The 21341-nt window shown below is 45.8% G+C and overlaps 1 protein-coding gene across 1 annotated transcript in view; it reads left to right on the top strand.

The window, feature by feature from the left end:
* Positions 1 to 21341, top strand: part of LOC149444948 (rap1 GTPase-activating protein 1-like) — a 159462-nt gene that overhangs the window by 12680 nt on the left and 125441 nt on the right. The window contains exons 3-5 of the mRNA XM_089654347.1: positions 10023 to 10058; positions 12656 to 12703; positions 16612 to 16650. Coding sequence (XP_089510473.1) covers positions 10023 to 10058; positions 12656 to 12703; positions 16612 to 16650 — 123 coding nt within the window. The remainder of the gene's footprint in view (positions 1 to 10022; positions 10059 to 12655; positions 12704 to 16611; positions 16651 to 21341) is intronic.

Here is a 21341-nt window from a genome sequence, read left to right as displayed (position 1 = left end):
AGTAATACCTCCAGCTCTACTGATGCCCCGCTCAGTAATACACCCAGCTCTGCTGATGCCCTGCTCAGTAATACCCCCAGCTCTGCTGATTCCCTGCTCAGTAATACACCCAGCTCTGCTGATGCCCCACTCAGTAATACCCCCAGCTCTTCTGATGCCCCACTCAGTAATACCCCCAGCTCTGCTGATCCCCCGCTCAGTAATACCCCCAGCTCTACTGATCCCCCACTCAGTAATACCGCCAGCTCTGCCGATCCCCCACTCAGTAATACCCTCAGCTCTGCCAATGCCCCGCAATACCTCCAGCTCTGTTGATCCCCCACTCAGTAATACCCCCAGCTCTGCTGATCCCTCGCTCAGTAATACCGCCAGCTCTGCTGATCCCCCGCTCAGTAATACCGCCAGCTCTGCTGATCCCCCGCTCAGTAATACCCCCAGGTCTGCTGATCTCTCACTTAATAATACCCCCAGCTCTGCTGATGCCCCATTCAGTAATACCCCCAGCTCTGCTGATGCCCACTCAGTAATACTCCCAGCTCTACTGATCCCCTGCTCAGTAATACCGCCAGCTCTGCTGATGCCCCACTCAGTAATAACCCCAGCTCTGCTGATGCCCTGCTCAGTAATACACCCAGCTCTGCTGATCCACCACTCAGTAATACTCCCAGATATGCTGATCCCCCACTCGGTAATACCCCCAGCTCTGCTGATCCCCCGCTCAGTAATACCTCCAGCTCTACTGATGCCCCGCTCAGTAATACACCCAGCTCTGCTGATGCCCTGCTCAGTAATACCCCCAGCTCTGCTGATTCCCTGCTCAGTAATACACCCAGCTCTGCTGATGCCCCACTCATAATACCCCCAGCTCTGCTGATCCCCCACTCAGTAATACCGCCAGCTCTGCCGATCCCCCACTCAGTAATACCCTCAGCTCTGCCAATGCCCCGCTCAGCAATACCTCCAGCTCTGTTGATCCCCTACTCAGTAATACCCCCAGCTCTGCTGATCCCTCGCTCAGTAATACCGCCAGCTCTGCTGATCCCCCACTCAGTAATACCGCCAGCTCTGCTGATCCCCCGCTCAGTAATACCCCCAGGTCTGCTGATCCCTCACTTAATAATACCCCCAGCTCTGCTGATGCCCCATTCAGTAATACCCCCAGCTCTGCTGATGCCCACTCAGTAATACTCCCAGCTCTACTGATCCCCTGCTCAGTAATACCGCCAGCTCTGCTGATGCCCCGTTCAGTAACACCCCCAGCTCTGCTGATTCCCCGCTCAGTAATACACCCAGCTCTGCTGATGCCCCGCTCAGTAATACACCCAGCTCTGCTGATCCATCACTCAGTAATACCCCCAGCTCTTTGGATCCCTTGCTCAGTACTTCCCCCAGCTCTGCTGATCCCCCGCTCAGTAATACCCTCAGCTCTGCCGATGCCCCGCTCAGCAATACCTCCAGCTTTGCTGATCCCCCACTCAGTAATAGCCCCAGCTCTGCTGATACCCCACTCTGTAATACCCCCAGCTCTGCTGATCTCCCACTCAATAATACCCCCAGCTCTGCTGATCCCCCACTCACTAATATCCCCTGCTCTACTGAATCCCCGCTCAGTAATACCCCCAGGTCTGCTGATCCCCCGCTCAGTAATACCCCCAGCTCTGCTGATCCCCCGCTCAGTAATACCCCCAGCTCTGCTGATCCCCCGCTCAGTAATACCCCCAGCTCTGCTTATCCTCTGGTTTGCTGATCCTCCTCTCTCTCTCTCTGGTCCCCACTCACCTCCCGCTATATTGCTACCACGCTGCACACCACGTATGGCAATGCTAGTTTCTCCTGCTTCAGTCCCCCAGTTCTGCTGATCCTCTGCCACTCATTCCTCTCTCTCCATTCCCTGCTCACCTTCTGCTACATTCCCTGCTCACCTTCTGCTATAGCATTCCCACATTGTGCACCATGTGTACCATCTGATAGTTGCTGTGCTCCAGTCCCCTGCTCACCTTCCTGCTGCTCCTTGTTGCACACCAGATGAAGTCTGCACCAGACACCTATTGAATATACACACATGAACCGGCAGTGACTGCTGATGATGTCTTTTCAGTTTGTTTGTTGGTTTCCCAGTGCATCCTGGGATATCCCATACCTGCAATACTTCCAAAACAAAGCAAAGCTAAAGCTAAAGCTGAAAAAAAGCCTCTCAAAAGCTGCATGTGCTGTAAGCGAGTGTTGTCATAGACCTCTATGGAGGCTTCAGAGATGTTTTGAAGCACCAAAAGAGCAACATGAGGTATAATTTTTGAAGCAAAGCAAACACAACATGTAAACAGGACTGTAAGCTTACCATTTTATTTAGTGACAGGGGCTTTGATTGGCATTTGGAATGCTTTAAAAAAAAGTTGTGTCCAATGCAAATCTTGAAGCATGTGTGAACCAGCGCTAAGGGAACCTGTCACTAAATAAAATGATAAATTTACAGCCCTGTTCACATGTTGTGTTCTCTTTGCTTCACTTCAAAAATGATATCCCACGTCGCTTTCTTGGTGCATCAAATCATCTCCAAAGCCTCCATAGAGGTCTATGACAAAGCTTGCTAGCAGCACCTGCAGCATTTGAGGGGCTTTTATTCAGCGTTAGTTTTGTTTTGTTTTGGAGGCATTGCAGGTGTGAGATATCCCAAGATACACTGGGAAACCAACAAGTGAATTGAAAACACGTCATCAGCCGTGTGTATATTCTGTGAGTGTCTGGTGCAGATGCCACATCTGGAGTGCAGCGTGGAGCATCAGGAAGGTGAGCGAGGTCTGTGCTGGAGCAAAGTAATTATCAGACAATACGAGTAGTGTGCAACATGGGAACTCTATAATGGAAGGAGAGTGAGGACCGGAGAGAGGACTGAGCGACAGAGGATCAGCAGAGCTGAGGGACCGAAGCAGGAGAAGCTAGCAATGTCAAACGTAGTGTGCAGCATGGGAGCAATATAGTGGGAGGTGAGCTGGGGCCAGAGAGAGAGGAGGATCAGCAAACCAGAGAGTCAGCAGAGCTGGGAGTTACTACTGAATGGGGGGATTAGCAGAGCTGAGGGTACTACTGATTGGGAGATCAGCAGAGCTGCAGCTTACTACTGAACGAGGGGATTAGCAAAGCTGAAGGTACTACTAATTGGGGGATCAGCAGAGCTGGAGGTTACCACTGAACAGGGGGATTAGCAGAGCTGGGGGTTACTACTGAACGGGGGGATTAGCAGAGCTGAGGGTACTACTGATTGGGAGATTAGCAGAGCTGCAGCTTACTACTGAACGAGGGGATTAGCAGAGCTAAAGGTACTACTGATTGGGGGATCAGCAGAGCTGGGGCTTACTACTGAACGAAGGGGTTAGCAGAGTTGAGGTACTACTGATTGGGGGATCAGCAGAGCTAAGGGACCGAAGCAGGAGAAGCTAGCAATGTCAAACATAGTGTGCAGCATGGGAGCAATATTATGGGAGGTGAGTGGGGGCCGGAGAGCAGGATCAGCAAACCAGAGAGTCAGCAGAGCTGGGGGCTACTACTGAACAGGGGGATTAGCAGAGCTGAGGGTACTACTGATTGGGCCCTCAGCAGAGCTGGGGGTTACTACTGAATGGGGTGATTAGCAGATGCTGGGGGTACTACTGTGTGGGGGATCAGCAGAGATGAGGGTTACTACTGAATGGGGGAAATGGCAGAGCTGAGGGTACTACTGATTGGGGGATCAGCAGAGCTGGGGGTTACTACTGAACAGGGGGATTAGCAGAGCTGAGGGTACTACTGATTGGGCCTTCAGCAGAGCTGGGGGTTACTACTGAATGGGGTGATTAGCAGAGCTGAGGGTACTACTGTGTGGGGGATCAGCAGAGATGGGGGTTACTACTGAATGGGGGATTAGCAGAGCTGAGGGTACTACTGCGTTAGAAATCTGCAGAGCTAAGAGTTACTACTATGTGGGGGATCAGCGAAGCGGGGGGTTACTACTGAGCAGGGGAAAAGCAGAGCTGGGGGTACTGCTAAGTGGTGGATCAACAGAACTGGGGTACTACTGAGCAAGGGATCAGCAGAGCTGGGGGTTACTATTGAGCTGCCCTATATGTGACAAGCAAAAATGCTCCAAAATGCCCCCTCAAAAAAATGCATGTGGGTATTTGAGTTCCCGCTACGCATGTGAACGGGGCTTGACAGCTGAGTGTCTCCATCCACTCCCTCCTATGTACTTGTATAAAGATGGCCATACACTGTACAATCTGTAAAATCAGAGGAGGATGACTCACCTATCTACCCAATCACTCTGTATTCAATCAGGCAGGCCCTTGCACTACATAATCGAGGGTAGATCTAAAGGAGATTGCACGCTGTCACAATGTAAGGAAAGTACTGCCGAGAACCAGCAATTGTCAGTGAAGGGATCAGAATTTTCCAATGAGTACCATCAGTGGCGTCCAGAGGCAGGTGCGGGGGGTGACACCGGACCCGCTCCACAAAAAGGTAAGTTGTAAAGCAAGCAACCTATCCTCGTCAGCATGCAACCTATACGGGGTGACACCGGACCCGCTCCACGAAAAGGTAAGTTGTAAAGAAAGCCGACGATCCCCGCAGGATGCATCAGATCTGCGGATTGAGCATAATGGATCAGAGTCCGATCCATTATGCTCCCCATTCCGCAGATCTGATCCATTTTGCGGGGATCGTCGGAGGGGGTGTCACCAAGTGTTACTGCACCAGGTGACACCTACCCTAGGGACGCCTCTGAGTACCATTCAAATCTGTGCAACTTCAAGTCGTTCCTGCACTACTTTGGTAGGAATTTAGAAGCGACTTTAGTTCAGCCAATGAAAAGTCAGATCAAAGTCGCACCATAGGTCCCATCAAAGTAGCCCTCCAAAGACGCACTGGAAATTGTACGACTTTGGAGAGGTACTAGTGAATGGAGCCTAAAGGTGAAAGTGTAAGATGTGATACGCCTTCATCTAATACAGACTGCAGATTCATTTGTGAATGACCCCATCTAGTGGCCAGAGGAGGCAATGCAATAGTTTTAAACAGTTCCAGAGAATACCTAATATCTGTTCTGGTCCGGAAAAAAAAAAATCCCCAATGAGTGGTCAGTTCATCAAGACGTGTCCTAAAAAGATCATTTTTTCCATGGATGAAAGTGAGACAGTTAATCTGTACATCTGGAATTGTTTGTTCCATTTGCATCAGAGCATCAAACTTTTACATGACTGCAGGTAACCATCCTAAGACAAGCAAAAGATTGTTTAACCCTTTTGCTGCCAGAGACATTTTTTTTTTTTTTTTATTGCACACGTGTATAAAAAATCATTTGTTCAAATCCCTCCCTAAAGGTCATCAGTTTAGCGAGGGATTTAGTCAGTTAACAATGACTAAAGACCCTCAAATGTCTGCTCCCACTCTGGCATGTGTGGCCATATTTATTGTGTAGTGAATTTTAATACATAGGTGCCCTGATGGGTGTGTATGTGGGGAAGACTCAAATATTTTTTTTATGGAGGGGGGGTGTAAAGTGCTTTGGTGGCACCTGAAGGGGTGTTATACATGGGCAGTAAGATGTCTAAATGGTTAGCACCGCTGCCTGGCAGCACTAGAGTCATTGTCTCAAACCCCAACCATGGCACCACCTGCTTGGAGTTTGCATGTTCTCCTTGTGCCTGTGTGGGTTTCCTCCCACACTCCAACGACATGCTGGTAGGTAAATTGGATCCTGTCTAAATTGTCCCTAGTATGTGTATGTATGAATGTGAGTTAGGGACCTTAGATTGTACGCCCCTTGAGGGTTAGGGACTGATGTGAATGTACAATATATATATGTAGAGCTAAAATAAATTGAATAACTCAAGCGCTAACTATGCTGAATAAAAACAAAAAATTAAAAAATGAAAACAAAAAATTACAATGAAATGCTGTAGCCACTGGTGCACACAACCCATGTCTCAGTGGGGCAAATTATACAATCATAATGTGAAGTGAAAAAATGCTGCGCTACATGAAATAATGGTACAAACCGTTATATAACCAAAAAACTAAGTGAAGAAATAAATACATATTAGAAGAAAAAAAATTGTAGAAAAAATATTAATATTGAAATAAAAATATGAATATATAATATATATATATATATATATATATATATATATATAAATTAAAAAAAAAAAAATATATATATATATATATATATATATAAAAAAACAAAAACCACACAAAAAATAAAAATTAAATAATATTTTAAGTATGAATCAAATAAAAGTCATTCAAAAAATCAAGTTCAATCAATAAAGTGTTCATTCAGTGAACCCTCCATTGGATAATGAAAAATATGCACATCTGTCATCAATTCCCGTGCAAAGACATCCTCCACCATATATCTGCTCACCTCACGCAGTGTGACCGCACAGTATACAATGTTACGGTCTAACTGCACTTTTGGTCCCATATGGACTCAGAAGATCAGCTTGCTGAATGAAGACTCCAAAGTAAACTCCCTCCTGATAAGCGTCTTTGTATCAGCCGTATTCCTCATTAAAAAGAACTCGACATGGTGCTTTATCCTTTTAAACTTTTATTCATCAAGTAAAACATATGAAATGCACTCAGGTTCCGGAGGTGTATTTTGCACCAGGTATGATGAAGATCCCGTGATGTGCTGATTAAACACTAGATGGCAGTATCATCTCAGCAGCAAAGTCCTGTACAAGCTGAAAACAGACACCATCCATGATACATTGCAAGGCAAAGCACGGTCCACTCAATGAATGCTGTTGCCTGCTGTAATGTTTCAAGAGCCGTTTGTGGAGTACTACAAGCTGCTATCCCAATGAATGACAATGTCGCGATGTCATCCGCACACTCCTCCCCGACGCGTTTTGTCACCAGTCACATGACTTTATCAAGTCAAATTATACATATATTTATATTTTTATTTCAATATTAATATTGTTTCTACAATTTTTTCTTCTAATATATATTTATTTCTTCACTTTGTTTTTTGGTTATATAATGGTTTGTACCATTGTTTCATGTAGCACAATATATATTTAAAGCGCTGCGTAAATTGACAGCACTATATAAGTACCTGAAATAAATAAATAATACACATTTATTCTGGGTACTTTACAGCCAGTCACCCGTCTCCCTCCCCTCCACTTGGCAGACCCCTGCTCTATAGTGTATACTTGTCTCAATCCAGAGCACTAAGTGTCATTTCTGTCTGCTACTTCCTTCCTCTGCTATCAGCATGAATAGCTTCTGACAAGGTTTCCTGACTCAAAAAGAAAAATGGAGGGACCTCCAGCAGACAACCTCAGCGCTGTTCCTGTGAGCTGTGTGGAGGGGGTGTATCCTTTCCCACCGATCAGCATTCAGAACGCTCCTCACTGAGCTCTGCAGAGTTTAACTTCAGCCGTCTGCCCCCTTTTTTCTGAACTCTCAGACAAGCTTTACAATTCAGCACTTTGAATGAATGTAGAGAAGAGAATAACGCAGATAGACAGGTACAACTTATGTAGGAGAATTTGTTTCATTCACTTCACTGGGTATACATGAGGGTTTACAACCACTTCAAATTAAGATGAGAACAAAGAAAAGTATGATAACAGCAGGTGGAACAACATACACTATATTGCCCAGCCCTCCAAATCATGTGATTCAGCTGTTCCAATCCCCTCCATGGACACAGGTGTATACAATCAAGCCCCTAGGCATGCAGACTGCTTCTACAAACATTGGTAAAAGAATGGGTCGCTCTCAGGAGCTCAGTGACTCCAAGCGTGGCCCCATGATAGGTGGCCACCTGGGCAATAAGTCCATCCGTGACATTTCCTGGCTACTAAATATTCCATGCTCAACTGTTAGTGGGATTATAACAAAGTGGAAGCAACTGGGAACAACACCAACTCAGCCACCAAGTGGTAGGCCACGTCACATGACAGGGCGGGGTCAGCACATGCTGAAGCGCACAGTGCGCAGAAGTCACCAACTGTCTGCAGAGTCAATAGCTAAAGACCTCCAAACTTGGTGTGGCCTTCAGATTAGCACAACAATATTGTGTAGAGAGCTTCATGGAATGGGTTTCCATGGCCGAGCAGCTGCATCCAAGCCTTCCATCACCAAGTACAATGCAAAGTGTCAGATGCAGTGGTGTAAAGCACGCCACCACTGGACTCTAAAGCAGAGAAGACGTGTTCTCTGGAGTGACCAATCACTCTTCTGTCTGGCAATCCCATGGACGTGTCTGGGTTTGGCGGTGGCCAGGAGACCGGTACTTGCCTGACTGCATTGTGCCAAGTGTAAAGTTTGGTGGAGGGGGGATTATGGTGTGGGGTTGTTTTTCAGGGGTAGGGCTTGGCCCCCTGGTTCCAGTGAAGGGAACTCTTGAGGTGTCAGCATACCAAGATATTTTGGACAATTTCATGCTCCCAACTTTGTGGGAAGAGTTTGGGGATGACCCCTTCCTGTTCCAACATGACTTCCCACCAGTGTACAAAGCAAGGTCCATAAAGACATGGAGGAGCCAGTTTGGGGTAGAGGAACTTGACTGTCCTGCACAGAGTCCTGACCTCAACCCCATAGAACACCTTTGGGATGAATTAGAGCGGAGACTGTGAGCCAGGCCTCCTCCCCCGACATCAGAGCCTGACCTGACAAATGTGCTTCTGGAAAGGTCCTTGCATGCTGACAGATGAGGTAGAAGCAAGTGAGTATGGGGTTCTGCTTTAAATTCATTAAAAAAATCAATAAAAAATGAAACACAGATCCATACATTCACACCTGTATTAGTATTTTTATTGAACTGCTATTAAAACATGAAGAAACCCCCTCCTTTACTATTCGTTTTCAAGCTTTTCTGCTCCTCTTGCAATATAAGCCCACTTTGTGGGTGTTACTAATGGTCAGCTTAGTTGCCACTGCCCCCTATTCCATTGGTGTACCCGAGGGAAGGGGCATGTCAGCTAGAGGCTCCCACCCAGTACCCCTGTTCCACCCTGTATGTAGGACCATGCTACACTGCTACACAGGGTTATTGGTTGCTAGGGTGCAGAGGGCTGGGCTTCCTGCATCCTAGCAACCAAGGATGCTGCGTGTCTCCCCTGTACATGGCAATATGCTTTGTAGGACCATGTTGCACAGGGTCCTTGGTTGCTAGGGTGCAGAGGGCTGGGCTTCCTGCATCCTAGCAACGAAGGATGCTGCGTGTCTCCCCTGCGTGTCTCCCCTGTACACGGCAATATGCTTTGTAGGACCATGTTGCACAGGGTCATTGGTTGCTAGGTTGCAGACGGCTGGGCTTCCTGCATCCTAGCAATGAAGGATGCTGTGTGTCTCCCTGTACATGGTAATATGCTTTGTAGGACCATGTTGCACAGGGTCATTGGTTGCTAGGTTGCAGACGGCTGGGCTTCCTGCATCCTAGCAATGAAGGATGCTGTGTGTCTCCCTGTACATGGTAATATGCTTTGTAGGACCATGTTGCACAGGGTCATTGGTTGCTAGGGTGCAGTGGGCTGGGCTTCCTGCATCCTAGCAACCAAGGATGCTGTGTGTCTCCCCTGTACATGGCAATATGCTTTTTTAAGACCTTGTTGCACAAAGTTATTGGTTGCTAGGGTGCAGATGGCCGGTCTTCCTGCTTCCTACCCAAACAGGGACGCTGTGTGTCTCCCCAGTAAATGGCAATATGCTTTGTAGCATAGGGTTGCACATGGTCATTGGTTGCTAGGGTGAGGACAGCCAGGCTTCCTACATCCTAGCAATCAAAGTTACTGTGCAGCTCAGTAAGTAGTTATTTAATTCAATCTGCAGCTGTCACACTCCAGGGCCTCCACACAGCCCATTTCATTCCCTACATTCCTGGTTATCTTGTTCCTAGTGGATACGGACTCCCGTCCCTGACAGCAGCTCTCTGCAATGTGTGTCCCTGGTCTTTGTGAATTCATATTTTTATACATTCACCCAGCTGTACATCTGTCTTTACTCTCTGCTTCTCTGCTCTCTTCTAGCCTGCCGACTTGTTTGAAATGATTGAGAAAATGCAGGTAAGTGACTATATTGTACATATTGTGTAGAAGGAAGCACAGGTTAGTTCCAGCCAGGCTTATGAGATCACTGTGCAAAAGGTAACTTACACCATGCGTGAGTGATGGGTGGGGGGAGATGACCTTTACATTGGGGATCAGTACAAAAAAATGGCCCTTGCCATGGTGGAGAGTGGGAAGAATGCCCTTACATTGGTGATCAGTGGGAATAATACCCTTACATTGGTGGTCAGTGGGAATAATACCCTTACATTGGTGATCAGTGGGAATAATACCCTTACATTGGTGATCAGTGGGAATAATACCCTTACATTGGTGGTCAGTGGGAATAATACCCTTACATTGATGGTCAGTGGTAAGAATGTTCTTACATTAGTGGTCAATTGAAAGAATGCCCTTATATTGGTGGCCATTGGTAAGAATGCCCCTTACATTGGTGGTCAGTGAGAAAAATGCCTCTTACATTGGTGGACAGTGAGAAGAATTCTGCTTCTTACATTGGTGGACATTGAAAAGAATGTTTCTTAAATTAGTGATCAGTGGGAAGAATCCCCCTTACATTGGTGGACAATGGGAAGAATGCCCCTTACATTGGTGTTCAGGGTGAAGAATGTCCTTTACATTGGTGGACAGTAGGAATGATGCCCTTTACGTTGGTGGTCAATGGAAAGAATGCTTTTACATTAGAGGTCATCAGAAAGATTGCTCCTTATATTGGTGGTTAGTGGAAGAATGCCCTTACATTGGTGGCCATTGTAAGAATGCCCCTTACATTGGTGATCAGTGTGAAAAACGTCCCTTACATTGGTGGACAGTATGAATTATGCCCTTTACGTTGGTGGTCAGTGGGAAGAATGTTCTTCCATTAGTGGTCAATGGAAAGACTGCCTTTACATTAGAGGTCAGCAGGAATATTGCTTCTTATATTGGTGGTCAGTGGAAGAATGCCCTTATATTGGTGGCCATTGGTAAGAATGCCCCTTAAATTGGTGGTCAGTGAGAAGAATGCCCTTTACATTGGTGGGCAGTGGGAAGAATGCCCCTTACATTGGTTGACAGTGAGAAGAATGTTTCTTAAATTGGTGATCAGTGGGAAGAATGTTTCTTCTTACATTGGAGGTCAGTGGGAAGAATGTCCCTTACATTGGTGGACAGTAGGAATGATGCCCTTTACGTTGGTGGTCAGTGGGAAGAATGTTTCTTCTTACATTGGAGGTCAGTGGGAAGAATGTCCCTTACATTGGTGGACAATGGGAAGAATGCCCCTTACATTGGTGTTCAGGGTGAAGAATGTCCTTTACATTGGTGGACAGTAGGAATGATGCCCTTTACGTTGGTGGTCAATGGGAAGAATGTTTTTACATTAGTGGTCAATGGAAAGAATGCTTTTACATTAGAGGTCATCAGAAAGATTGCTCCTTATATTGGTGGTTAGTGGAAGAATGCCCTTACATTGGTGGCCATTGTAAGAATGCCCCTTACATTGGTGATCAGTGTGAAAAACGTCCCTTACATTGGTGGACAGTATGAATTATGCCCTTTACGTTGGTGGTCAGTGGGAAGAATGTTCTTCCATTAGTGGTCAATGGAAAGACTGCCTTTACATTAGAGGTCAGCAGGAATATTGCTTCTTATATTGGTGGTCAGTGGAAGAATGCCCTTATATTGGTGGCCATTGGTAAGAATGCCCCTTAAATTGGTGGTCAGTGAGAAGAATGCCCTTTACATTGGTGGGCAGTGGGAAGAATGCCCCTTACATTGGTTGACAGTGAGAAGAATGTTTCTTAAATTGGTGATCAGTGGGAAGAATGTTTCTTCTTACATTGGAGGTCAGTGGGAAGAATGTCCCTTACATTGGTGGACAGTAGGAATGATGCCCTTTACGTTGGTGGTCAGTGGGAAGAATGTTTCTTCTTACATTGGAGGTCAGTGGGAAGAATGTCCCTTACATTGGTGGACAGTAGGAATGATGCCCTTTACGTTGGTGGTCAGTGGGAAAAATGTTCTTACATAAGTGGCCAATGGAAAGAATGCCTTTACATTAGGGGTCAGCAGGAAGATTGCTCCTTATATTGGTGACCATTGTAAGAATGCCCCTTACATTGGTGATCAGTGAGAGGAGCATCCCTTACATTGGTGGACAGTAGGAAGAATGCCCCTTACACTGGTTGTTAGTAGGAAGACTGCTCCTTGCATTTGTGGTCATTGGTAAGAATGCTTCTTACATTAGGGGTCAGCAGGAAGATTGTTCCTTATATTGGTGGTCAGTGGAAGAATGCCCCTTACATCGGTGATCAATAAGAAGAATGCCCCTCACATTGGTTGTTAGTGGGAAGACTGCTCCTTGCATTTGTGGTCATTGGTAAGAATGCTTCTTACATTGGTGGTCAGTGGGAGGAATGCCGCCTTAAATATAGTTGAAAACATCCTTGGTTGCTTTTCTGAGAGGTAGAAATGACTTGTTCAAGGGACCCCTAGCAACCACTGGAGGAACCCGAGCTAAGAAAGGCTGGTGTAAATGTTAAAGTATTTTTTTTTCCTTTTTGTGTTGCTATCTGCCTTGCACCTTAATAATAATATACCTTGCTTTGTTTCAGTGCACCCGCTTAGAAGACCAGCGCTGTGTTCTCCCCTCTCCTATGAAGGTTGGTCACTACTTGCACCATTCATGTTAGCTACTTTTGACATATAAAGTGTATCCACATCCAATCTTTTCAATTTAAGTTTTGGATAGAGTGTGGAAGGTATAGAACCCCTGGTAGGTTTTCATTGCTGTCTTTGTCTTCACTCGGGAGATTCAGCCTCCCTATTTTTCCTGGACACCATTATTACCATGAATTAAAATAGAACAAGTAGGCAAAACATTTTGTTTTTCCATTTTGGATAGAATAAGGGAGGGATATAACCTCTGTCAGTTTTTTATTGCCACATGTCCCACTGAGGAGGTTTACCTTCACTTCCTGTCCCATAGCCAAAACATGAAGTGAGAGCAGATCCCTGCTAATTAACCCTCTGAGGACCATAAGATTTTGGAACGCCAAAAGAATAAATTTTTTTGTTTTTAAAGTTCGTACACTTCAGTTGCTGTAACTAAGCCATTTCATGAAATAATTGGCAAAAAGCTAGATCCATTTGTTGTTTGTTGATAAAAACTAATATTTTGACTCAAACCAAAAAAAAAAAAGAGTTTTAAGTTCTTAATCAGATGATACACATAATTAAAAACATGGGACAAATACGTCCCTTGGTCCTCAAAAGGGTTAAGGGCATTCCTTGGGGGCCCCCAGGTCACCAGAACTAGTAATTCCATTAGAAGGTTTCCTCTCTATTATTTTTCTGGGGGCAATCCAAAATTTGGGATTTTCTCTAACTTTCACTTTCAGTGATGAAATTTCAGGTGAATCTCCCTAACGGGGGCACAGACATCAATAAAAACCTGATAGGTGTTAATGATCCATCTCCACTTTATCCAAACCCCCTAAAAATGTTGTCATTGGTTCTACTTTAAATTGGAAATAATACAAGCTTTATATAAGAAGAGATTATTAACAGTACATACATTCAATGTCCAAGCAGGGATTATCAGCAAAGTGTCCGACAAGAGTGCAGGTGGAATCGTACACATATACCCGGGTATATATAGTTCTTAATAGAGATTCCTCCAGATGAATGTTGCACAAAAGGCCAGTTGCAGGGGCCCCTGAGAATGTTCATAATGTGGTGTCCATCTTCGTGTTAGAGACCTGAAGACAAGATCAGTGGTGATGGGGAGATCCTCCAACCAGGGGTGGACTGACAACTCATGGGGCCCCCGGGCAATAGGGGATCATGGGGCCCCTGTGGCCTTGCCCAAACTCAAAAAAGCCTATGAAAAAGGTACCAGGGGCATCTCATGGGGCCCCCTACTGACCACGGGCCCTCGGGCAGTGCCCAAGTTTCCAAATGGTCAGTCCGCCCCTGCCTCCAACTGTTGTCCAACCAGCCTGGAATGCAGCTTCTCACACGCAGAGACTGTGGTGTGGCAATAGAATTCAAAATCAGCCTGTCTACTCTGTATGTTAGTCCTTTCATAGTCATTTCTAATCTGACATGCAACCGGACCTCTGTCTACCAGAAGTGGTCGCCAGATGGCTAAGCTGGCTCTAGCCTATGCTGGTTATCAAGCCCTAAGTTAAAACTAGCTGTAAAATCCCATACCAGAAGGGACAGGGTTAAATAACAGGAGCTGTATACATAAACTCTATTGGAATAAACAGGTTCACCTACTAATATACTAAAAGGTGATCACTACACACATTGAGTATCACAGAACTAGCTGTCTGATGCATGTGAGATAATAACAATAGGACAGAGATACTCTGTCTATCACAAGGATTTAGATACACACTCAAGAAGATATGGACAGCTGCAGCTAAACTATTTGAACATAGGAATACTTGCCTAATAGTCTCTGCTGATCTGGGTAAAAATACAGCAGCAGTATGGCTCAGCTCTCTGTCTATCTCTCCACTTTTTTTTCTGGGGTTTTCTGACCAAGACTCACAGAGACAGGAAGTGATGTACATAATCTCTGAGAATATTACGCAGCAGAGCCATTTACAGACAGTAGAAGGCAGGGGACCCCTACAACCATTTCAAAGTCATTTTTCAGTTGTTATGAATAATCACCATATTTTATTTATTACAAATACTTATATAGCACTGTCAACAGCCCTTTACATATATATTGTACATTCACATCAGTCCCTAACCCTCAAGGGGCGTACAATCTAAGGTCCCTAACTCACATTCATACACATACATAGACAGGAGCTAATTATCCTACCAGCATGTCTTTGGAGTGTGGAAGTATAATCAATGCGGCACCACAGTGGCTAAATGGTTAGCACTTCCACCTGGCAGTACTATGGCCGTTGGTTCAAACCAAAGACATGCTGATAGGTTAATTGGCTCCTGTCTAAATTGGCCCAGTCTGCTAGATCAACTTTTGTAGCACATACCAGGGACAATTTAGACAGGAGCCAATTAACCTACCAGCATGTCTTTGGAGTGTGGGAGGAAACTGGAGTACCTGGAGGAAGCCCACACAGGCACAGGGAGAACATGCAAACTCCAGGCAGGTGGTGCCGTGGTTGGGATTCAAACCAACAACCCCAGTCCTGCCAGGCGGAAGTGCTAACCATTTAGCCATTGTGCTGCCCAGTTACCTACCAGCATGTCTTTGGAGTGTAGGAGGAAACTGGAAAACCTGGAGGAAAGCCACAGAGGGTGAACATGCAAACTCCAGGCAGGTGGTGCTGTGGTTGGGATTCAAACCAGCGACCTTAGTACTGCCAGGTGGAAGGATGAACCATTTAGCCACTGTGCCACCTGTATTGTATATGTGTATATATATTTATTTCCTATGATTGTCAGCTCCATCCAGCTGATGTAACGCAGTATGTTCCCGAAATAACCCAACCAGGCAAAAATCTGCATTATGGCCACTAGATGGAGCTGACATGATAGGAAATAAACAGATGCATTATGGGGATTATTCAGGATGGGTGTACGAAGTGTTTGACATTTTCTCAGTGCATTTTATAAATAGACCTCTTAAAGAAGATGTAGAATCTTATCATTTTCAATCTTTTTAAATCTACATCCTGTGATCCTGCCATGAATGTCCTTGTTTGGGCACTTCCTGTTATAGGGTGACAACACTCTGTCCCTGCCTCCCAGTCATGCTCCTGCGTTGTCACCCTGACTTCTGAAGTGAGAAGTGGACTTTTTAACACCCATTACACAGGTGGTCCACTGGTATCACCATCAGGAAACCCACTCTGAAAAATGGCATGCAGCCATTGCTGGAGTGCAGTGATGTTTTTAGGTTTTGTGCTGCCCTAGGCAACACAAAAATCGTCTGCCCCCTATGGACACCGACCAACACCACCCCCTCCTTCCCCTTCCCGTGGAGAGAGCTCGACATTGACCAACAACACCCCTGCCGACCACCTGGCAGAGCCTTTGACTACCCCCCCCACTCCTCTTCACAGTCTGGACATTCCCGGGAACAAGAGTCAGGCTCTAAATACACCATCAAGCAGCCCGCAGCCTCTCTCAGATCCCACCTGGTTCCCATGGCGCACGTGTCCCTTCTCTCATTCCTTCTTCTGGGGGAAGGTGCTGCCCCCTTGAAAAATGCCGCCCTAGGCAAGTGCCTTGTTTGCCTTGTGGTTCATACACCCCTGCTGGAGTGCATGGAAACAGGAAGTGGCTGCAAATGGGGAGCAGGAGATCGACAATGCTTACATTCAGCAAAGGATAAAAATGGTGAAATCAGTATTTTATTGAAGCCAAATAAACATTTTTTAGGATTCACGGTGCATTAGCAAACTAAATGGCGATGCGTAAGGGTTTATATGTAGTTTAATATTTATTTGTAAAACAAAGATGTATTATAAAGGTTTATAAAAAGCAAAAAAATGGATATAAAACTTTTTTTAAGATTTTAACCAAAAACAGTAATTCATATTTTTTTCGGTTTTTTTTAAATATATGTTTGTTTTTCCAGAGAAAGGGAGGAGAAAAGCTGCACCCCGGCATCCAAGAGGTAAGTAGCAAGCGAATTTGCAGCTCTGCTACTCCTGATGAGGATACTACATGCGTGTGCATTACTTGTTCTGTGCAGCCATAGTAAGGCCCAGGAACAATAGTGCACATTTTGCATTTTTTTATCCTACCTAAACAAACTGACACTATTGCAGGCCATAGACGGGTCGAAAATCGGCCGATTTTTCTTTAAAAAAATGAAAAATCGGTCATTCAAGCGGCCGACGTTACCAGCAACGGTAACAAAAATCGGCCGATTTTCATCCCGTCTACAGCCGGCAAAAAGTGTCCCTGCAGAGAGCTTCGCTATTTCTTTGACAGTTCCTTGACATTTATAGCGGTTGCAACAATGTATCTATTTGTATCCATTAAGGATACAGATGTTTTTATTCGGAAACAAATAGATACAATGTTGCAACCGCTATAAATGTCAAGGAACTGTCAAAGAAATAGCGGAGCTCTCTGCAGGGACACTTTTTGCCGGACTGGAATTCCTCCTCTTCTTCATCCTCTTCTTCTTCATCCTCTTCTTCCTCTTCTTCATCTTCCTCTTCTTCTTCATCCTCTTCTTCATCCTCCTCTTCTTCTTCATCCTCTTCTTCTTCTTCTTCATCCACTTCTTCTTCTTCTTCTTCTTTTTCATCCTCTTCTTCATCTTCCTCTTCCTCTTCTTCTTCATCCTCTTCTTCCTCTTCTTCTTCATCCTCTTCTTCATCTTCCTCTTCTTCATCTTCCTCTTCTTCTTCATCCTCTTCTTCATCCTCTTCTTCTTCTTCTTTTTCATCATCTTCTTCTTCTTCTTTATCCTCTTCTTCATCCTCTTCTTCATCTTCCTCTTCATCCTCTTCTTCATCCTCTTCTTCTTCTTCTCCTTCTTCATCCTCTTCTTCGTCTTCCTCTTCTTCTTCATCCTCTTCTTCATCTTCCTCTTCTTCTTCACCCTCTTCTTCTTCTTCATCCTCTTCTTCATCTTCCTCTTCATCCTCTTCTTCATCTTCCTCTTCTTCATCCTCTTCTTCTTCTTCATCCTCTTCTTCTTCTGTATCTTCATCCTCTTCTTCTTCATCCTCTTCTTCTGCTTCTTCATCCTCTTCTTCATCCTCTTCTTCATCCTCTTCTTCTTTTTTCTTCTTTTTGTCTTCCTCTTGCAGGTCACTGCTCATGCGTTGGTTTTTTTTTATCGGTAAAAGATTGGCCAATTTGCCCATCATTGCTGCGAAAATCGGCCGTTTTTTTTCCAACTTTACCGATAAAAAAAATCTGCCAAAATACCGAAAAACAGCCGAACATTTAGCCCACTAACGATCCGAAAATCGGGCGATTTTATTTCAGGCCGAAAAATCGGACGATTTTCGACCCATCTATGGCCTGCACAAGGGGTCTATTTAAAAAACAATAATTGGACGAAGGTGCCGAGCATTTGCCCATCCATGATGAATTCTGACCATGTTTTTCTTAATATGCTCATCAGCACCATCTAATGGCCATAATCTGGTATCTTTTTTGCTGCATCATGGCCACTCCATGGAACTGACAAGCTCACAATCAATAAGGTGAAAATCTATCAAGGATGAGCAAACGCTTGTCACATTCGTCCAACAATTTTTAAAAATTGTTTTATTTATTTGTGTTTAAAGTGTTCCTAAACCCACAACAGTACAATCAGTCTGTAAATGCAGTAAAGCATGCTTGTTATACTCACTGTGGAACCTAAGGGGTTAATCCTCTGCATTGTGTAAAAAGGCTGTTTGATCCTGTCTTCTCTGCCCCTCCTCTTGTTGAATTGTCCACCTGATACAGACTGAATCTGTAGTCACTCTGCACATGCTCAGTTTGGTGTGTATTGCTAGAGAGGTTTTTTTTTTGTTGTTGTTGTTCTTGGGATAGTGCATGTGATCAGCACTGTCCAGACAGAGGGTGAGGGGACTGACATCCTCCTAGAGCAGAAAGAACAGTCCTCCTACTAGCTTTAACCAGTGCTCTGCTGAAGTCACAAGACTACTCTAACTGCTGATGAGAAAAGGCATTTAGCAGTTTATATTTACTAAAATAATTGCATTTCCACGTTGTGTGTACTGTGAGAGACCAGATATAGTGAATGCAGGGTCCGGGGAGACCAGATATAGTGAATGCAGGGTCCGGGGAGACCGGATATAGTGAATGCAGGGTCTGGGGAGACCGGATATAATGAATGCAGGGTCCGGGGAGACCAGATATAGTGAATGCAGGGTCCGGGGAGACCAGATATAGTGAATGCAGGGTCCGAGGAGACCAGATATAGTGAATGCAGGGTCCGGGGAGAGCGGATATAGTGGATGCAGGGTCCGGGGAGACCGGATATAGTGAATGCAGGGTCCGGGGAGAGCAGATATAGTGAATACAGGGTCCGGGGAGACCAGATATAGTGAATAAAGGGTCCGGGGAGAGCAGATATAGTGAATGCAGGGTCCGGGGAGACCAGATATAGTGAATGCAGGGTCCGGGGAGACCAGATATAGTGAATAAAGGGTCCGGGGAGAGCAGATATAGTGAATAAAGGGTCCGGGGAGACCGGATATAGTGAATGCAGGGTCTGGGGAGACCAGATATAGTGAATGCAGGGTCCGGGGAGACCAGATATAGTGAATAAAGGGTCCGGGGAGAGCAGATATAGTGAATGCAGGGTCCGGGGAGACCGGATATAGTGAATGCAGGGTCCAGGAAGACCAGATATAGTGAATGCAGGGTCTGGGGAGACCAGATATAGGGAATGCAGGGTCCTGGGAGACCGGATATAGTGAATGCAGGGTCTGGGGAGAGCGGATATAGTGAATGCAGGGTTCGGGGAGACAGGATATAGTGAATGCAGGGTCCAGGGAAAGCAGATATAGTGAATGCAGGGTCTAGGGAGACCAGATATAGTGAATGCGGGGTCCGGGGAGACTAGATATAGTGAATGCAGGGTCCGGGGAGACCAGATATAGTGAATGCAGGGTCCTGGGAGACCGGATATAGTGAATGCAGGGTAAGGGGAGACCGGATCTAGTGAATGCAGGGTCCGGGGAGACCAGATTTCGTGAATGCAGGGTCCTGGGTTTAGCATCACTTTAAGTAGGATAATAAAAAAAAGAAAAATGTGCAAAAATATAAATATAAAGCCTTTTTTTTTCTAAAACATGCTGACTGTGAACCTTGCTAAGAGCTCATGCACAATACGAACACCATAATATTATCATTAGGTTAGGAGGGGCCTGATCCTGGGAGCTTACAATCTAATCTATATCTATTTATATGTCTTGCAGCTTATTAATTGTTTTTAGGGATTGTGTCTTTGAAGAATAAAGACTTTTTGAGTGTTTTTGCTAGTATATATTCAGCATATTGATTCTTGTGAGAGATGTATTTATGGGAAAAGGAGGCCTTATTTCTTTTATTTATTTCAGGTACTTATATAGCGCCATCAATTTACTCCACGCTTTACATATATATTGTACATTCACATCAGTCCCTAACCCTCCAGGGGTGTACAATCTAAGGTCCCTAACTCACATTCATACATACATATACTAGGGACAATTTAGACAGGAGGCAATTACCTACCAGCATGTCTTTGGAGTGTGGAGGAAACCAGAGTACCCGGAGGAAGCCCACGAGGGCACAGGGAGAACATGCAAACTCCAGGCAGGTGGTGCTGTGGTTGGGATTTGAACCAACAACCCTAGTACTGCCAGGCAAAAGTGCTCACCTTTTAGCCAGGGGCGTATCTACCGCGAGGCAAACAAGGTGTTTGCCTAGGGCGGCAATTTTTAGGGGGGCGGAAGAAGGGACCTTTTGAGAAGCGGCAGACAGAGCCATGCAGGGCCGCCATCAGAGGGGTACCTTCAGTACTCTTGCAGTGTCCCGGACAGCAGGAGGATTGATGTGGGGGAGGGCAGTTGCAGAACGATGCTCCTGTACCTCTCCCTCCAGCAGCTGGAGAGCCAGGACCAGGGGACAGCCTGGAGCAGGGAGAGGAGAGGACCCGGAGGAGGTGAGCTGTGTTGTGTTCTGTGGGATCTCCCTCCCTACACTGACAGATTGTATGGGACTGCACACACCAACCCCCTCCCTCCTTCCTGCTACCCTGAGATCAGCAGCGGTATGTGTGTGCAGCCCCATATGATCTGAGAAAAGAAGAAAGAGAGAGAAAGAGAAGAGAGAGGAGAGCAAGAGGGTGGAAGAGAGAGAGAGAAGAGAGAGGGGGGGGAGAAAGAGGAGAGAGAGAAGAGAGAGGGGGGAGAGAGGGGGAATAAAGAGAGAGAGAAGAGAGAGGGGGGAGAGGGGGGAGAGAGGGGGGGAGAGGGAAGAGAGGGGGAAGAGAGAAGATAGAGGAAGAGAGAGAGGGAAGAGAGAGGAAGAGAGAGAGGGAAGAGAGGGAAGAGAGAGAGAGGGGGAAGAGAGAAGAGAGAGGAAGAGAGAGAGGGAAGAGAGAGAAGAGAGAGAGGGGGGGAAGAGAGAAGAGAGAGGAAGAGAGAGAGGGAAGAGAGAGAAGAGAGAGAGAGGGAAGAGAGAGGGGGAAGAGAGAAGAGAGAGGAAGAGAGAGAAGAGAGAGAGGAGGGAAGAGAGGTGGGGGGGCGAGAGTGAGGGGAGAGAGAGGGGGGAAGAGAGAGAGGGAAGAGAGAGAGAGAGGGAAGAGAGGGGGGAGAGGGAGGGGGGAGCAGAGAGAGGGGGCGA

Source organism: Staurois parvus, unplaced genomic scaffold (genome assembly GCF_062004578.1).
Source record: "Staurois parvus isolate SC_StPar_1 unplaced genomic scaffold, SC_StPar_1.0 ptg000758l, whole genome shotgun sequence".
Taxonomy (NCBI): Eukaryota; Metazoa; Chordata; class Amphibia; order Anura; family Ranidae; genus Staurois; species Staurois parvus.
The sequence above is the reverse complement of the archived record's forward strand: the minus strand, read 5'-3'. Positions and strand labels throughout refer to the sequence as shown.